Here is an 18,789-nt window from a genome sequence, read left to right as displayed (position 1 = left end):
AGTAGAATAGTAGTAGCTCTCCATTTATAGTGGAAATTCAATTCACATTTCACTATAAACAGGGAATCATTGTACTTGTCAGGCATAGTCTATTTCTGTACATAGCTGTGAGCAAACTGGATTTGCTACTTCATGTATTGATCTCATATTGTATTGCAATTCTTCTAATCCTGATACATGGTAACAGTATAAAGTGTTATCAAGAATTATCATTCATTCATCTACTTATTACTTTTGTGCTTAACTTACTTAAGGCAATGGAGAAAAAAATGCTGTATGATATCAAGCTTTTAAATATGTATTTTAGAGTATAAGTTCTCATCTATGACTTGCAGGCTAGGCCATATGAGCAAAGCCCTCAGCACCTCTTTAACATATCATATGTAGTAACAACTCATAATGTTCTTATGGTGTAGCAAGATTGGCTCCAGGCCCACCCACAACTGAATTAAACTGATTTTGTCAAGCAGTGGGTTTATTATTTGGAAAGACTGTGGTGTCTACAATAGTCACAAAAAACAGGTGACTAAGAGCCCTCAAATTTGGTTTTAGTAAGATAGCAGTCAGTTGCCTCAAAAAAGTGTGTTGCTTGTAACAATTGCTCAATATTATAAATAACTTAAATTGCCAACTTCGAGGTAAACAGAAACTCATTTCTGATACCAGTTTCTGTTCACCTTGAAGGGGTTATTTAAGGGGTTATCACAGTTTTGGAAATGCAGCAGAAACTATTTTGGAAACAGGTGGAAAATATCAACTGCGTCATTTTTCTTCCTCCAATTTGCTTTATAGGGATGATTTTGCAAATGCTCCCTTTCCAAGAGTTGGAGCTGTAGAAATGACTGATTTCTTGGCTGAGAATTTTAAAACGAGATTCAATGACTTTCATATACATATTAAAAATATACATATTTTTAAAAATCAATTCTCCATTAAAGTTAGTGATGCTAAAAAAAAACTGGAACTTGAATTAACTGTTATTGTATTCTTCTTCTTTATTCTTTTTTTATTCCTCTTACTGAGCTAAGTAAGTTAGTACAAGCTTTTGCAAGTATGTTTGGAAGCACAAGCATGTGTGATTGGCTTTTTCACACAAACAAAGCAAATCAAAATTTTCTAACAAAGTAAATCACAATATTCATTGATGAATTACTGATGTGTACTTACATGATGTAATGCAAATTTGTATTTCAAAAATCGAACCAAATTTTAAATCTCTACAGAGATTTAACAAGTGCATATTTCACATTATTACCATATATTTGTTCATGCTTAGGTGGTCTTTCACATCTGCAATGCCTTTAACCTATATTTTGTAGCATGGGGATCATTTTGATTCCTCTTTTTTTTCTTTTCTTTTTTTGTTATTACACACTTAAAACCAATTTGTTCACTTAGGAATAATTTAAAATGACATGCAAGGGCATTTACTATAATCCGAAAGTCAACTACGTTTGTATAACTAAACAGGGGAAATAATGATGAATTTTATATGCAAATGGACCTGATTTTCTGTAAGAAGCACTCTGCTTACATTTAATGACAACAGATTTAACGATCTTTATTTTTTTGTACAATGGATTTGATGATCTTTATTGGCAACAGATTTAATAAATCTTTATTTTATTGTGCAATGCAATATGACACATTTGTTTTGGAAACAAACTATAAAATAGGTGGAAGAAGCTGCTGAGAAATTAGCATTAGCATTAGCAGAGACATATGATCCAAGAAAACAAGCTTATAGAGCATCAGCCAAAATAAAAAAAAATAAAAAAAAACCCTTTCCCATTTCACCCATCGATTCACTCCAAATGTTTCAATGTTTGTCTAGTACTGCCTTGAATTTATTTAAGTTGTCAACTTTTATAACGACAGATGGAAGTTTGTTCCAGCATTCAACCACCTGCTGGCTAAAGGCAAACTTCTGCACATCTATCCTACAGTTGTCTTTCCTCAATTTCAATTTATGTCCCCTCAGGCAATTAATCTGGGCAAGAGAAAGAATCCCATCAGCATTGAGCATGATCAATCCATTCCAGGCCTTCAATCAGTTCAGTTCGCAGGTGCCTAGTCTCCAGACCCTGTAATTTGTAAAACTTAAGCCTTTTGTCGTAAAAGCATCCCTTTGTTCCATTCACTAATCTTGTTGCCCTTCTCTGTACTCATTCAGCAGCTCTCCATCCTTCCTAAAATGAGGCCTCCAGACCTGTATACAGTACTCAAGGTGTGGCCTGACCATTGCCTTATGCAAGGGGATAATGATCTACTTACAGACACTTAACATAAAACATATACTGTAATGAGTTCAATTGCCAATCTGCTTAGTACAGCCCTGTTTACCAAGCTATGTATTATGTGACAAAGTATCGGCAACTTGTTTGGTTCTTGCACAGTTTTTCAAATCTTTTTAATACTATTTATTTTAATAAGAATTCTTTAAAAAGAACAGTTATGATACTACAGCAACTCTTGAAATTCAGCAACCTGAAAAAAATAAGATATCTTATATTCAAATATATATTCATGATTCTACGATGACCTCTGAAATTCAACACCAAAAATAAGTGATTCAAATTAATCCAACCAGTATTTTTGGATGTAATAGTTATATTAAGAAGGCATATTAAGAGAGTCCCCATGTATAAGCCCTAGATTTTATAAAACTTATCCTTCACATGACTTTGCCAATTCATTAGCTTTCATAAATACGCTGTAACTAAATTACAGATTTATAGTTGGTAATTTAGTGAACAATGAATGATTTAAAATAATAATCATATTTATATACATAAACATAGTTATATGAACGTGGAGAATAGATAGGCACTTCAATGATACTTTTAATGCAAGTCCTAGTAAAATGAGCATTTCTTATTTACTTACGACAACCCAATTCATCTGATCCATCCTGACAGTCAGAAACACCATCACAATGATAACTTTCATGGATGCACTGTTTTAAGGTAGCACATTGAAATTGAGATGACGTACATACAATAGGTGGACAGTTCTGCTCATCTCCTTGATTAAAGCAATCATTATCACCATCACATACCCAACTCTGAGGAATACAGTGGCCAGATCCAGGACAGGTAAACTGGTAATAAGCACAAGTTTTTTCAGCTGCAAAAAGGAAGAAATTTTATATGAAAGTGCAGTACCTAAATACATTTAAATGCTTTAAATTAAAAAATTCATATTAACTCTTCTTTTAACACCGTTAATGTGATTGAGAAACAGCACATGAATAATCCAATTATATTAAAAGATTTTTAAATTTTTTTAAAATTTTTATTCTATTACTTTCCTATTGTTTTATTTATCTTCAATTGTCACACTTTTATGATACCCAACAAAAAATTTTAAAATATGAATCCCTTGCAAGATCTGAAAATACAACCAAGCAAAGTATATAAGACTTTATTTTGATATGCACAGAGGCTATTTTAATTTGCTGAACTAGAGATATAAAAGAAAAAAATTGTCTTCATCATCTTTGCACAAAGTGATTGAAGGGAGCATTTGTAAGCATTCAGTTACCTCTGATTTTCTAGAATTTATCTTTTCTATAGGTTTACAATGTTTGATTATTCTAATTTTAAATAACTCTCTGTCTTGTCCTTCTTGGTGATTCCTTTCTACTTCTGACACTCTCTCTCTCTCTCTCTCTCTCTCTCTCTCTCTCTCTCTCTCTCTCTCTCTCTCTCTATTTTTTTTTTTTTTTGGCTGGTACACCATAAGCTTTACCAGCCAAAAATACCATATGGCTAATAATAATAATAAATAATAATAATAATAATAATAATAATAATAATGTATATTTTCCCACAGCTGAATACATTTTTTGTATATAACGTCTTCTCCTGGTTAAGGAAATCAAAACTCTTAGAATACTGGCCACCGTTTAAATAATGCATCTAAACTGTATTTGCTACAAACTCTCATGGTTTTCTCTCCTATTCCTTTTATGCATGGTGTCATGACCACTTTTTTGAATTTGTCTCTATTCAGTATTTTTTCATTGAAAATTAGCATTCCTGTAATTCTTCATGTCTCTGCATATGGTTTTATTAAAAAAAACAATACTCATGGTCCACAGAAACCTATTACTAAAAATGGTGTGGTGATGTGTTTAAATCCATCTAATTTTTAAAGATTAGATATTGGTTTAATGTTTTGATTATGCCTTTTTAATGTTCACCAGGTGGTTAAAATTAAAATTAATCTAACATCCAGGGTCCATCTTTTTTTCTATACAACTGGGTATCAACAAAATTTTGTTCTCTCACCATCAAGACATCTAAAGATGGCAGTTTTCCACCTTCTAGTTCCATTTAACTATTTGAACTAAATAGTTTTATTGGTATTGCTCACATACTTAAAAACTTGTTTTCACAAAACATGAACAATTAAAACAACTGTTTTGTTTAAAACAAAAGCAACACAATTTCCCAAGGCACAGCACGTATTCATAATTGAATATACATGCTTCCTGTTAAAAGAAATGGAATTCATAATATTTATATATATATATATATATATATATATTATATAAATTTTTAATATATTTAGATTTAATTACTACTAACAAAACACATTCAGTTAGCATTAGCATTAATAGTGGCAAATGATGCAAGAAAGCAAGCTTATACAGCACAGCCAAAAAAAAACATTTCCCTGCAACAGTCCTTCCTCAATTTGAATTTATGCCCCTTCATGTGCATAGTCTTGGCAAGAGGAAGAATCTCATCAGCATTGAGCTAGTTCAATCCATTCAAAGCCTTAAACACCTCAATCAGATGATCTTTGGATGTTGTCTTTGGATGTTGAAATTTGCAGAACTGAAGTCTTTCTTGGTAAGATCACCCTTTTGTTCCTCTCACCAATTTCATTACCCATCCATGTACTTGTTCCAGCAGCTCCATATCCTCCCTAAAATGAGGTCTCCAGCCTGGATGTAGTAAGATGTGGCCTGACTATTGCCTTAAACAATAGGATAATTGCCCCTTTATCCCTGCTAGCAAAATTCCTGTATATCATTGACAAAACCCCATGAGCTGTCCTGGCATCCTGTCTGCACTGGTCAGAGAATTTCATATCTGACTGCATAATTACTCCCAGAGATGTTTCACCAAATGTGTAGTGCTACACTCAGGGTAGTGGCTTTTAGTTCATCACACGTCGTCAGTTCTGCTTACCAAAAGTGGCCCACTGGGCACTCACATTCTTTTGTCTGGGCTTCGAGTCAAGCAAGCCCGACTCTGGTTACTGCTACCCATGTGTGGTACTTTGCATTTGTCAATGTCAAACATCAATTGCCATTTCTCAGTTAATCTGCCTAAATTTTTTAGATCCTTTTGTAGTAGCATACTGTAATTACTGTCATTAACCACCCTGCCAACCTTTATATCATCTGTAAACTTGGATATTAAACCTGATATACCTTCATCAATATCATTGATAAATAGAAAAAACAATGTGCCCAAAACTGTACCCTGGGGAACTCCACTAATAACATATTGTTCATGAAGAGTAATGTTCATTATTGATTATCACTCTGTCTTCTCCCACTCAATTATCCCTCAGCAGAAACTTGCCCGTAATGCCACACTGCTCCAATTTTTACAGCAGTATTTTAGGTACAACAGTATGAAAAATTTTCCTGAAATCAAAGTATATGATATCAAAATTATTTTTTGCATCTAGCTCCTTTGTGACTGTATTGTATGTAGTATCCAATCAAATTGGTCAGAAAACATTTCCTCTTAATAAATCCATGCTGTATTGAAGTATAACTGCAGTCTTGTGGCTATTGTTAATCTATTAGTCTTTGTATCCCCCAAAAGTTGGCAGTTTTCCAACCCACCTAACACTGCCTCGATAGCATCAGTAAATATTCTTAAACCCTGTCTATTTAAGTTATTCCATCCCTGTAGAAGCAGTTTCTCCTGTTAACAAGCCCAGACCACGCTGAGAAAAATTCCACTTCATGAGCATTACATAATCTCTCCAGAGCTGAAATGATTTACAAAACTCTCGTTGTATATTCGCTCCTATTGTGTCTGGGCAGAATTGTAGATACTTTCAAATTTAACCCTAACTTATGACATTTTTTCAAACATTGACCTGTACTTGTTAAGTAAGTCCATAGTTCTACTACTTTTAATGTTACTAGTGCCAACATGTACAACAATATCACCTTAAAAGAAAATATCTGCTCTACAATGTCATTATGAACTTTTGGCACACATACCCTGGTCATATTCTAACTATACTTTTTGCACAATATATATCCTATTTTCCTGACAAGAGAATCACTGACAACTAGCTACTATGGGAGCCAGAATGCACTGGTCTGGGGGTTTGCTGCTGTGTTGCCTGATGCTCAAGTGCAAGTTCTGGCATTGAGGTGGGCAGCTGAGAGCTTGATGGGCCCTCCAATTTAACTATTTCAAGGGCATCCGCCCTGTTCTTCAAGCCCTTAGAAAGGCCCACAACAACAACATTGAGTTAGCATCTAATATCCTCACAATTTTTATATCAAACATACACAAAGACAACCTCTTTAGCAATATCGGGTCCCCATTCCAGAGAGATCTGCAAACATCAAACAAGCAGTTACATTTCATAAGGGGCTATGATTCAGAGGACAATGCATTCCTCCTATATATATATATAAATGAATATTAAATGTAACTCCTTAAAGGAAATGTTTAAAAAGTTACATAGGATAAAGAGGTATTCAGTTGATGAAATGGTTTCAGTGAATGAAAGATTAATAAGTCAGGTATGACAGATGCATCTAAAAGTGCAAAGCAGCATTAAAGGATGCAAGGGTGTATATATATATATATATATATATATATATATTTTTTTTTTTTTTTTTTTTGTATAGTTTAAGTACAATTAGTAAAATAGGTAAGATACAGAATAAATATATTTCATATTGGATAAGCTGGTAGCTACTTAACCCTATAATAGCCATAACTGGTTCATGAGGCCAAACCTAGTAAAGGATGATCATTAGTCAAAGTAAAAGTAAAAATAAAACAATTAATAAACATAATAATAATATATATCAAGTCAATTATAGGTCATTGAAAGGGACTTTTTCAAGGGCTAACCCTTTCAATATGCCCCCCTACAATTAACCCAGCTATCAGTTTCTGATATCATCTGCCTGTTTCTGAGGTAGTAATTAATTCTTGGCTTCCCCCTTAGCCTGCTTTTTCTACTGAGAACCTTATATCTAACTACTTTTCTTCTTTTCGCCTCTTAATATAATACTGAATTTTTAGTGCCATACGCCTAATTATGCTATTGGGTGCTTTTTTCTATTAGGCTTACTTTATTTAATCATTTCTCAACTAATTACATGTCAGAACTGCGAGGGCACTGGCACCTACTAACATTGGACATAAAATAACACGTGCTCTGCAACGTGGTCTTTCTTATATTTCATTTTCGTGGTAAGTTTGATTTTGCCTAACTAGTTTGTTATTCTTAACGTACCGTTAAACCACGATTTAAGCATGTAGGAATTAGCCTTTCCACCGTCCGCTTCTTTTCCATAATATACATTATATATTATCCATTATATTATCCTATTTTGCTTCATTATACTTACGATATACCAGGATCTCTTTCTATAAGGGACGGGAAGTTATGCTCCCGGTAAAATCCGACGTACAATTGCATTATAGCTTTTCCTTTACTTTTAACTTTTTACTATCATATTCTATTTTTCTTACCTCATGAACTATTAGAGTAATTCGAGGGGGATTGAGGTACTATTGCTATTCTTAAACCTTGAATCCGTTCTCCTTATTTTAGCATTTGCTACTTTGGTACTTATTAATATGATATTAATTGAAGGATATTGGTTCTCTTTTATTACTCTTCTTCCTTAATATTTGCTTTTGCTAGTTTTTCTATGTGTCTTAGCTATCGATCGGGCTAAAGTCATCCAGCCTGTTAACAACTAAATTATTTTCTAACTTTAACTATACTTATCCATTTATCTCATAAATTACCTTTTGCCCGTGTTAAACAGGCAGATGATATCAGAAACTAATAGCTGGGTTAATTGTAGGGGGGCATATTGAAAGGGTTAGCCCTTGAAAAAGTCCCTTTCAATGTGTCACATGACCTATAATTGACTTGATATATATTATTATTATGTTTATTAATTGTTTTATTTTTACTTTAACTTTGACTAATGATCATCCTTTACTAGGTTTGGCTCCATGGACCAGTTATGGCTATTATAGGGTTAAGTAGCTACCAGCTTATCCAATATGAAATATATTTATTCTATATCTTACATATTTTACTAATTGTACTTAAACTATACAAAAAATATATAATAAGACTGATGTAATGTTCTATCTAGATATGTATAGATGGCATTAATCAGTTCTTGTTTAGTTTACTTTACATAAGATATTTATTAATTTTCTATATTATATATATATATATATATATATAATATATATATGCATTCTTTATTCAATATATTAATACAAACTTATATATATATATATATGAGATGTCATATTAAATCTTGAGTTTACACCAGAAGTTTCAGTTGATAGATAAAAGATAAAAATAAAGATAAATAAAGTATGACAGATGTACTAAAATGTGCAAAGCAGCAGTAAAGTATGCAAAAGTATATAGCAAGTAGGATTTAATAAGTCTGATAAATATAAATTTTGATGTAGGTGCAAAGATGGGAGTGAAAAATACACAAGGTGCCAAAAACTAGAAGGGCAAGGATAGCAGGAAAAAGAAATATCGCAGGTTTGTAAAAAGAATTATAGGCTGAATTATAAGTCAATTAGAGGTGAGGGAACTGTAAAATAAATGCAAAATGGTTAAACAAATAAAAAGTGAGATATCAGTTATCACATGAGGGGGGGGAAATTTAGTTATAGGTCAAAAAAGGGGTGTAGCAAACATGCAAAAAATCTGATGATAGCTAAAGTAAATATTGATACATGGTCAGGTTTGACTTCACCTTAGGGGAACAGGTATCCTGTGTGTTATCAGACACTCAGCCTAAAACACTGATGGATCCAATATCTCTCTATTACAGAAGATTTAGGAGAAGTCCGATTGGCCTGCCTCCCTAAAATCCACTCATGCACACCTTCTCGATGGTAAGCCCTGTTACGTCACTTAGGTGGCAACGAACGTGTAGAGTGGTTCTCTTCAAGACGCCTGGTCAGCGTGAAGAGGAAAAGACCAAACCCTCCAGCAATGAGAGCACAACAATACAAATGGCCCTCAGTCCCCAGCAGCTTTCACTCTCCCTCTTACGGCAGCGAGAGGATCAGAGTGGAAGCAGAGGGTGCTAAGAATCTCTGGGTACGACCAGGCTGCCATGCACGGAAATTGAACTTGGCCTGTTATAACGTACGATCACTCATCGGTGAAGACAGGATATTAGAGCTGGAAAAGGAATTAGAAAATGTGAATTGGAATATCATCGGTTTGGCTGAAACAAGAAGAAGAAATGAATCCCTTATAAGTTTATCAAGTGGAAATCTGCTGTACACCAATGGAAACAGTGAAAGGAGTGAAGGTGGAGTTGGGTTTCTGGTCCATAAAGATTTTAAAAACAACATTTTGGAATTCAAAAGTACATCACCAAGGGTGTCAAGACTAATATTCAAGATTTCTAAGAGGTACAAGCTAAAGATTATAATGATTTATGCACCAACATCGAGCCATGATGATGAAGAGGTTGAAGAAATGTACACTGAAATTGAGAGTCTTCTAGATGAGCAGAAAACCCACTACACTATTATTATGGGGGACTTCAATGCTAAGGTTGGAAAAAGGCAAAACAGTGCAGAAAGAGGAACTATAGGAAATTTTGGAATTGGTGAAAGAAATAAAAGAGGTGAAAGACTTGTGGAATTTGCAGAATCTCAAGGACTGTCAGTAATGAACACTTTTTTCAAGAAAAGGGTGAACAGAAAGTGGACATGGAAGAGTCCAAATGGATTAACAACTAATGAAATCGACTTCATCCTCACTAACAGAAGATATATTGTGAATGATGTTACCGTCCTGAATAAGGTAAATGTTGGAAGTGATCACAGAAGGGTAAGATGTACACTTGATATAGATGTAGGAAAGGAAAGGAAAAAACTGACTCGAGTAAATAATACAAAGGTCTTTGAAATAACAGAGGAGGAGAAAAAGCAGTATGTACTGGAACTTAAGAACAAGTTTGAGCTTCTGCAGACTGCTCAGGACCAAGATATCGACAAGGAATATTACAACTTTCTGAAAGTGATAAAGCCCAAGAAACCTATAGGGAAACAGAAATCCAAAGAAGAAAAAATTAGTCAAGAAACACTTGTCATGATGAACCAAAGACGACAAATGAAGAGCAAGAAAAACACTGACAGGGAGAAAATTGAGTATACTGAGTTATGCAAAGCCATTAGAAAGAGACTCAGAGAGGACATAAGAAGATTTAACACAAGAAAAGTAGAACAAGCATTAAGGGAAAACAAAGGATTTAAATCAGCAGCCATGAGCAGTAATACAGAAAGACAAATGATACTGAAACTGAAGAATAGCGATGGTGTACTTATAAACAGCAGAGAAGGCATAATTCAAATAGCAGAAGACTACTATAGAGAATTATACAAGGAGCGAGGGAATGATACCAGCAGTGGGGAACATGGATTGCAAAGTAGCAACACATACGACATACCCGATATTCTTCCTGAGGAGGTAGAACATGCATTGAAGAAAATGAAGAATCGGAAAGCCCCAGGGGAAGATGAAGTTACTGTAGAGTTGTTAAAATTGGGAGGAAGAGACATAACACAAAAACTGGCAAGGCTCTTCACAAAGTGCATTAGAAAAGGTGTGATGCCTAAGCAGTGGAATAATGCAATCATAGTTTTGCTGCATAAGAAAGGAGATAAATCAGAAATTGGAAATTATAGACCAATTAGCTTGTTATCCCATATCTACAAGTTGTTCACAAGGGTCATTACTAACAGATTAGAAAGAATACTTGATGAGAATCAACCGAAAGAGCAAGCTGGCTTTAGGACAGGATTCTCAACTATGGATCACCTTCACGTAACATCACAGCTAATGGAGAAAGCAAATGAATATAAAACACCATTATGCCTGGCGTTTGTGGATTATGAAAAGGCGTTTGACTCCATACAGCATAAGGAAATGTTCCGGGCACTGGAAAGACAAGGCATAGATACTCCATATATTATGATTTTGAAGAAAATATATGAGAGTGCTACATCCTTTATTAGACTAGACAAAGACAGTAGCAAATTTAAAATCGAGAAAGGAGTTCGACAAGGAGACACAATATCTCCGAAGCTGTTTACTGCTGCCCTTGAGGAAGCCTTCAGAAGATTAGACTGGTCGCAGAATGGAGTCAATGTGAACGGAGAGTACCTAAACCATTTACGATTTGCAGATGACATTGTGGTCATAAGCCACGATCCCAAAGAATTAGAGGAAAATCTTAATCAGTTATGCACAGTTAGTAAGGATTTTGGACTAAAGATGAATATGGCTAAAACAAAAGTAATGATGAACAAGTATGCCACGGAAAGGGAAATAATGATTGAAGGAGCAGTAATTGAAAAGGTGGAGTCATATACTTATCTGGGACAAGTTATTAGCTGTAATAATGATGGTTAAACAAAATCACGACATAAATGGCTGGAAGTCAAGAGAAGAATAAATTTTGGATGGATAGCATTCAGGAAATAAAGTCACATACTGAAGAGCAATATCCCAGTTTGTCTGAAACGTAAAATAATGAATCAATGTATACTCCCCACCATGACTTATGGAAGTGAAACTTGGGCACTCACCAAAAGAATGGAAGAGAAGCTAAGAACTACACAGCGAAGAATGGAACGAATTGTATTGGGAATCAGACTGTCAGATAAGAAGAGAAACACATGGATTAGGCAGCAAACTCAAGTAAAGGACATTCTTATCAAAACTAAAGAACTAAAATGGTCTTGGGCAGGACACATAGCTCGAAGACATGATGACAGATGGACTAAGAAAATAACAGAAACCCAAGAGGAGCTAGAAGAAAACCTGGAAGACAAAGGCGGAGATGGATAGATGAAATTCATGAGTTTTTGAGTAGTAAATGGATGGCCAGTGCTCAAAACAGAAGGAACTGGAAAGTTGCTGGAGAGGCCTTCATCCTGCAGTGGATTGAAAATGGCTGATGATGATGATGATGATGATGGCCATGCATCAGGAACTGCATTTCTATGCCTGTCCATAACAGTGGAAGAGAAGTGAAATAAAGCAGCACCATTTTCACACAGTAGTAGCAGTAGCAGTAGTAGTGGCATGTGATGCAAGAAAGCAAATGTATGAGCTTATGCAGCATCAGCCAAAAAAAAAAAAAAAAAAAAATCACACCATTCCCTCCAAATGCCTATCCAGTTCCTCCTTAAATTTATTCAACCTATCAACTTCCACAACGACAGATGGAAGTTTGTTCCAGCAATTAATCACCCACTGGCTAAAGGCAAATTTCCGCACATCTATTCTACATCTGTCTTTTCTTAATTTGAATTTATTCCCCCTTAGGTTCGTAATCTGAACAAGTGGAAGGATCCCATCAGAATTCAGCATGCTCAACCCATTCAAGGCCTTATATACCTCAATCAGATCACCCCACAGGTGTCTAGTCTCCAGCTACTGCAATTTGCAGAACTTAAGCCTCTCTTGGTAAGAGGATCCCTTCATTTCCCTCACCAATCTTGTTGCCCTTCTCTGTACACGCTCAAGTAAATCTACATCCTTCCTAAAATGAGGCCTCCAGACCTGTACGCAGTACTCAAGGTGTGGCCTGACCATTGCCTTATACAGAGGGATAATCACCTCCTTTTCCCTGCTAGCAAAATTCCTATATATCATTGACAAAACCCCATGACCCGCCCTGGCAACCTGTCTGCATTGCTCAGAGAACTTCATATCTGCCTGCACAATTACTCCCAGGTCTTTTTCATTTTCTACCACCTTAAGTGTAGTATCACACAGTTGGTACGTTTCTCTGGGGTTACTTCTACCCATATGCAGTACTTTCCATTTGTCAAGGTTAAACTTCAGTTGCCACTTCTTAGCCCATCTGCCCAAATTATCTAGATCCTGTTGCAGTAGCACACTGCCATTACTGTCATTATCAACCCTGCCAACCTTTGTATCATCTGCAACCTTCGACATTAAGCCTGATATACCTTCATCAATATCATTGATAAATATACAAAACAACAGTGGACCTAACACCGAACCCTGTGGGACTCCACTAATAACATTAGTCCAAGAAGAGCAGCCCCATTGATTACCACCCTCTGTCTTCTCGCACTTAACCATCCTTTTATCCATTGTAGCAACTTACCCTTAATACCATTCTGCTCCAATTTGTACAATAGTCTTCCATGCGCAACAGTGTCAAAAGCTTTCCTGAAATCCAAATATATGATATCAAAATTATTTTTTGCATCCAGTTCCTCTGTAACCACATCATAATATCCTATCAAATTTGTCAGACAAGGCTTTCCCTTAACAAACCCATGCTGTGTCTGAATTATTGCTGCAGTCTTTTCTAGATGATCCTGCAATGCATCTTTAACCAGTGACTCCATTATTTTACCCGGAACAGAAGTTAAACTAACTGGTCTGTATTTACTCATGTCACCCTTCGATCCCCCTTTGTGAATTGGGAATACATTTGCACATCTCCAGTCCGTGGGAACCTCCCCTGAGTCCAAGGATGCTCTCATAATTATGGCTAAGGGTTTGCTTAGTTGCTTTGCCGCCTCCTTTAATATAACTGGATAGATCCCATCCACCCCAGGTGCACCTTATGTTTAACTTCAACAATTTCTCTTCCACTTTGCTCTCAGTTATTACAAGATCATTAAGCACCCTGCTACAATCTGATAACCTTCTGCCATTTTCAAACCTTAATAATTCCTCACGTGTGAATGTAGATGCAAAATACTCATTCAGTTTGTTTGCTATCTGAGCAGGATCATCAACAGTCGAACCATTGATGTCAAGTGGACCAATCAGATTCATCCCCTTCCTTTTAGAGTTTATATAAGTAAAGAAATCCTTGCTGTTTTTCTTAGCATCTTTTGCCAAGGATTTCTCGTAATCTGCCTTCGCCTGCCGAACCTCCTTTGTGACCTGATTACAGATTAACTTATATCTGCCATAGGCTTCTGAGTCGCTTGACAATTTATATGCATCCCATGCATATAAATTATGGACAAGGTAATCCCAATGCGGTGTTAGTAATATGAAAAGTAAAATTAATGACAAAGCTAAAATAAAATATAAGTAAGTGTTTTCAGAGTAGGGAAAAATATTTTGAATTTATATAATTTTGAGAAAAAAACAATAGTGTTGGGAAAAATTAAGATTTAGAACAAGCAAATGGTATAGGTCAAGGTATTAAATTGAGAATGGGGAAGGGATAAAAGAGTAATTAAAGAGTAATCCTGCTATCCTCACCCTTCTAGTTTTTGGCACCTTGTGTATTTTTCACTCCCATCTTTGCACCTACATCAAAATTTATCAGACTTATTAAATCCTACTTGCATTTATATATATATATATATATATATATATATATACAGGGTGATTCAAAAAGAATTGAACACTTTCAAAAATTTATCACTCAGTAACTAGGTTATATATGAACATGTAGTGAAAACCAATTTGTAAAAGAACTACAGTGAAACTTCCCTTTAACGGACAGCCATGGGGAACGAAAATGTGTCCGTTAGAGAGAAGTGTCCGCTAACAAGAAGTCTGAGGGAGAAAAAAAAAAGAAAAATCGTTAAACGTTTAATGTAAAATTAAATTAAAATATATACAGATTTTGAACAATATTTTTGTAAATAATATGCATATTATGACTTTATCTTAAGAAAAGTACATACAGTAATCACTTATTTTTTTCTGCACCTTCTTCCGGTTGATAATTTTGTTTTCAACATTTGTTTGGAGTGAAGAAACCATCGAAAGTCCTTCAGTATCTTCTTCAGCGGCAAAAAACATTTTTAAACGATTGATTTGTATGAGCGCTTCTTCTATTTTCATCGGTGGTTCGTCGTTAATATGTTCTTCGACAGAATGACCTCCTTCCATTTCTTCATCCTCATGAGGAACTTCTTGAAAAATATCGATGATAATGTCGTTGATATCTAGAGCACCATCTTCTGTAGTGAGGTTCGAGTCTATATCTTTGTAGCCAGGGTCACTTGTAGCTGAAGTATCGTACATTATCAATAGATGTTGAAGTTCTTGTTCTTCTTGGTGCTCCACATTTCTGTTCACAACTTCAATATTTGCGTTTGAGAAGCCAGACTTTAAAAAACAGTTCACGACAGTTTGTTTTCTAATTGCGTTTACTGAAGAGGAAATCCATTGAATCGCATCTAGGATGCTGATTTTCTTTGCAAGGTCACTCGCACATGTTACATCGTTCATGTTTGCAATGAGATGTCTTAAAACACGTTTTCCGTAGTGAAGTTTAAAATTTTTTATTATCCCTTGATCCAAGGGCCGACACTCTGCAGATGTGTTTGGTGGCAGAAAAACGATTTGAATGTTGGACAATTCAATGTGCGGGTGAGATGCAGCATTATCCATGAAAAGAATAATTTTTCTGTTTTGACGAATCATGTTTTGGTTAAAGTGACTTATCCATTCGCTCATGATATCTCGAGTCATCCACGCTTTTTTATTAGACTTCCAGTCAACATTCAAAAGATTCAACTTTATGCCCTTGAAACAACGAGGATTTTGTGGTTTTCCTATAACAAGAGGTTGTTCAAAGTCTTCCAGCATATTTGTACATAATAGTAGTCAAGCGTTCCTTAGAAATTTTTCCGCCCTGGCACTTTTCGTTTTTTAAACTCATTGTTTTTTCAGGAAGAGCTTTAAAAAAACAACCCTGTTTCATCACAGTTGTAAATATCCTTAGCTTCAAAATCACGACATAAATCTTCCAATCTGACGGTCCACTCTGTTACAACCCCAGTATCAACAGATCCACCTTTACCACTTACGGTTTTCCAAGAAATTTTATGCTGAGTTTTGAACTTGTGTAGCCATCCCACAGAAGCTTTGAACTCATTTACTCCCATAGATTTTGCAACCTCCAAAGCTTTTTCCCTAATAATAGGCCCATTAATGGGAATTTTTTTAGCACGTGCACGACAAAACCACTCATACGTAACATTGTCAATTTGAAGCCCAACAGTTTTCGGGAATGATTTTTGAACGTGATCATTTCCGTGTTGCCAAAATTGTTTGAGCAGTTCATTTTTTTTCTTTAGGATGTCGCTTACCTGCGTCTTCCCGATTTTGAATTTTGCAGCGAGATTGCGAACAATATTTTTTTGCCGATCATACGCATTAATGAGTTCGACTTTATCTTTTAAACTTAAATGTTTACGAGAACACATTGTGCACTTCACACGACACTGAACAAAACTGAAAACTGAAACTCAAAAGACGAAAGGCCGACCATATTCCCCCCTCCCTGCACACACCGAATTCATCAGAAGTTTTACATGTGCCTTAAAAATTCTTGAAAAAGGGTTTAGAACCGCGACGTAAACCTTGATAAAATTCAGAGAATCGGAAATAGAAAATAAACACATGATTGAGGCAATACGTGGAAGAAAAGTTCCTAGAAAAAGGGCCGTAAACTCGCCCGCTGTCCGTTATGGGGAGATCAAATTAAGTGCTAATCTAAATGAAACAGTGCAGATTGCCTGTCCGCGTCCTTTACAGAGAATGTCCGCTAGACAGAAGCTGCAAACACGTTAAAACCAATGGAGGTGAGTTGGGGAATTTGAAAATGTCCATTGTAGAGAGATGTCCGTTAACGAGAGGTGTCCGTTAGGAGAAGTTTCACTGTATTACACTTATTTCAATAAGTTTAAAAATGCTCAATATGCATGCCTCGTGTCACACAGCACGCATCAATCGTGTAGTCAAATTCATCCCAGACACTTTGTAGCATATCACTATCAATGGTTGAAATGGCAATCACAATGGGTTCCTTAATTTCCTTAAAGCTGCAAGGAAGAGGTGGTACAAACACAATGTTCTTCTTTATGTATGTATCCCCACAAGATGTTATGTTATTTGTTATTTGGTTTTTAGGAGCATTAGCAACTAAGGCCATATTGCTCCTGGGATATGCGGTGGTCATTCCCTGACCTTTCCGCATCCTCCGTATTTGGTGGTGACGGGCTCGAACCCCGGTCTAATCAAGAAGCGTGTGCTACGCACTGCTGCTCCTGCCCACCTGGCTACGGAGGCGCCCCCCACAAGAAGAATCATATGGTGTGATATCAGGAGATCTGGGTGGCCACTATTCCAGAGGCAAGTTACATATGTTCAGTTATTTTTGAATCACCCAGTATATATTTGTATTATGTTATTGAGTTTAAGGCATATGTATTTTGCATTATATGTATTTTATATCTCCTATCAAGTTTGCATTATATATATTTCATATTTCCTGTCAAGTTTATGTATAGTAGTAATAGAAGCATGCGATGCAAGAAAGCAAGCATAGGAGCTTAAGTAGCATCAGCCAAAAGAAAAAGTTCCTCCCTGAATTTATTTAAGCTATCAACTTTCACGACATATAGAAGTTTGTTCCAGCAATTAACCACCCGCTGGACAAAGGCAAATTTCTGCACATCTATTCTACAACTGTATTTCCTCAATTTAAATTTATGTCCCCTCAGGTTTGTAATCTGAGAAAGCAGAAGAATCCCATCACAATTCAGCATTCAATCCATTCAAGGCCTTATACACCTCAATCAGATGACCACGCAGGTGGCTAGTCTCCAGCCACTGCAATTTGAAGAACTTAAGCCTTTCTTGGTAAGATGACCTCTTCATTCCCTGCACCAACCTTGTTGCCCTTCTCTGTACATGCTTAAGCAACCTCTACATCCTTCCTAAAATGAGGCTTCCAGACCTGTATGCAGTACTCAAGGTGTGGCCTGATCATTGCCTTATACAAAGGGATAATTACCTCATTTTCCCTGCTACCAAAATTCCTGTATATCATTGATAATAGCCCATGTGTCGTACTACACTTAGAGTGTAGTACGACACAGTTGGTATGTTCCCTGGGGTTATTTCTACCCATAGGCAGTACTTTGCATTTGTCAATGTTAAACTTCATTTGCCACTTCTCAGCCCATCTATACAAAATTTCTAGATCCTGTTGCAGTAGCACACTGCTATTACCATCATTAACAATCCTGCCAACCTTTGTATCATCTGCAAACTTTGACACTAAGCCTGATATACCTTCATCAATATCATTGATAAATATACAAAACAACAGTGAGCTCAAAACCAAACCCTATGGGACTCCACTAATAACATTCGTCCATGAAGAGTAGCATCCATTGATTACCACTCTCTGCCTTCTCTCACTCAACCACCCTTTTATTCATTGTAGTAACTTACCCTTAATACCATTGTGCTCGAAATTTTACAGTAATCTTCCATGTGCAACAGTGTCAAAAGCTTTCCTGAAATCCAAGAATATGATATCGAAATTATTTTTTGCATCTAGTTCCTTTGTAACCACATCATAGTATCCAATCAAATTTGTTAGACAAGACTATATCTATTACATATCTATAGATATACTGTTATGTTTGTAAGCTCTAAGTAATTATAATAGATAATATATTTATCTAACTGATA

General features: G+C 35.7%; 1 protein-coding gene across 1 annotated transcript in view; it reads right to left on the bottom strand.

Moving 5' to 3' along the window:
• Window positions 1-18,789, bottom strand: part of mgl (low-density lipoprotein receptor-related protein megalin) — a 1,043,262-nt gene that overhangs the window by 683,079 nt on the left and 341,394 nt on the right. The window contains exon 22 of the mRNA XM_090381453.1: window positions 2,887-3,126. Within this exon, the coding sequence (XP_090237579.1) occupies window positions 2,887-3,126 (240 nt within the window). The remainder of the gene's footprint in view (window positions 1-2,886; window positions 3,127-18,789) is intronic.

This window comes from Mastigoproctus giganteus, chromosome 9, assembly GCF_048544385.1.
Source record: "Mastigoproctus giganteus isolate SK-2022 chromosome 9, ASM4854438v1, whole genome shotgun sequence".
NCBI classification, from domain to species: domain Eukaryota; kingdom Metazoa; phylum Arthropoda; class Arachnida; order Uropygi; family Thelyphonidae; genus Mastigoproctus; species Mastigoproctus giganteus.
This window is presented reverse-complemented; position numbering and strand designations above follow the sequence as displayed.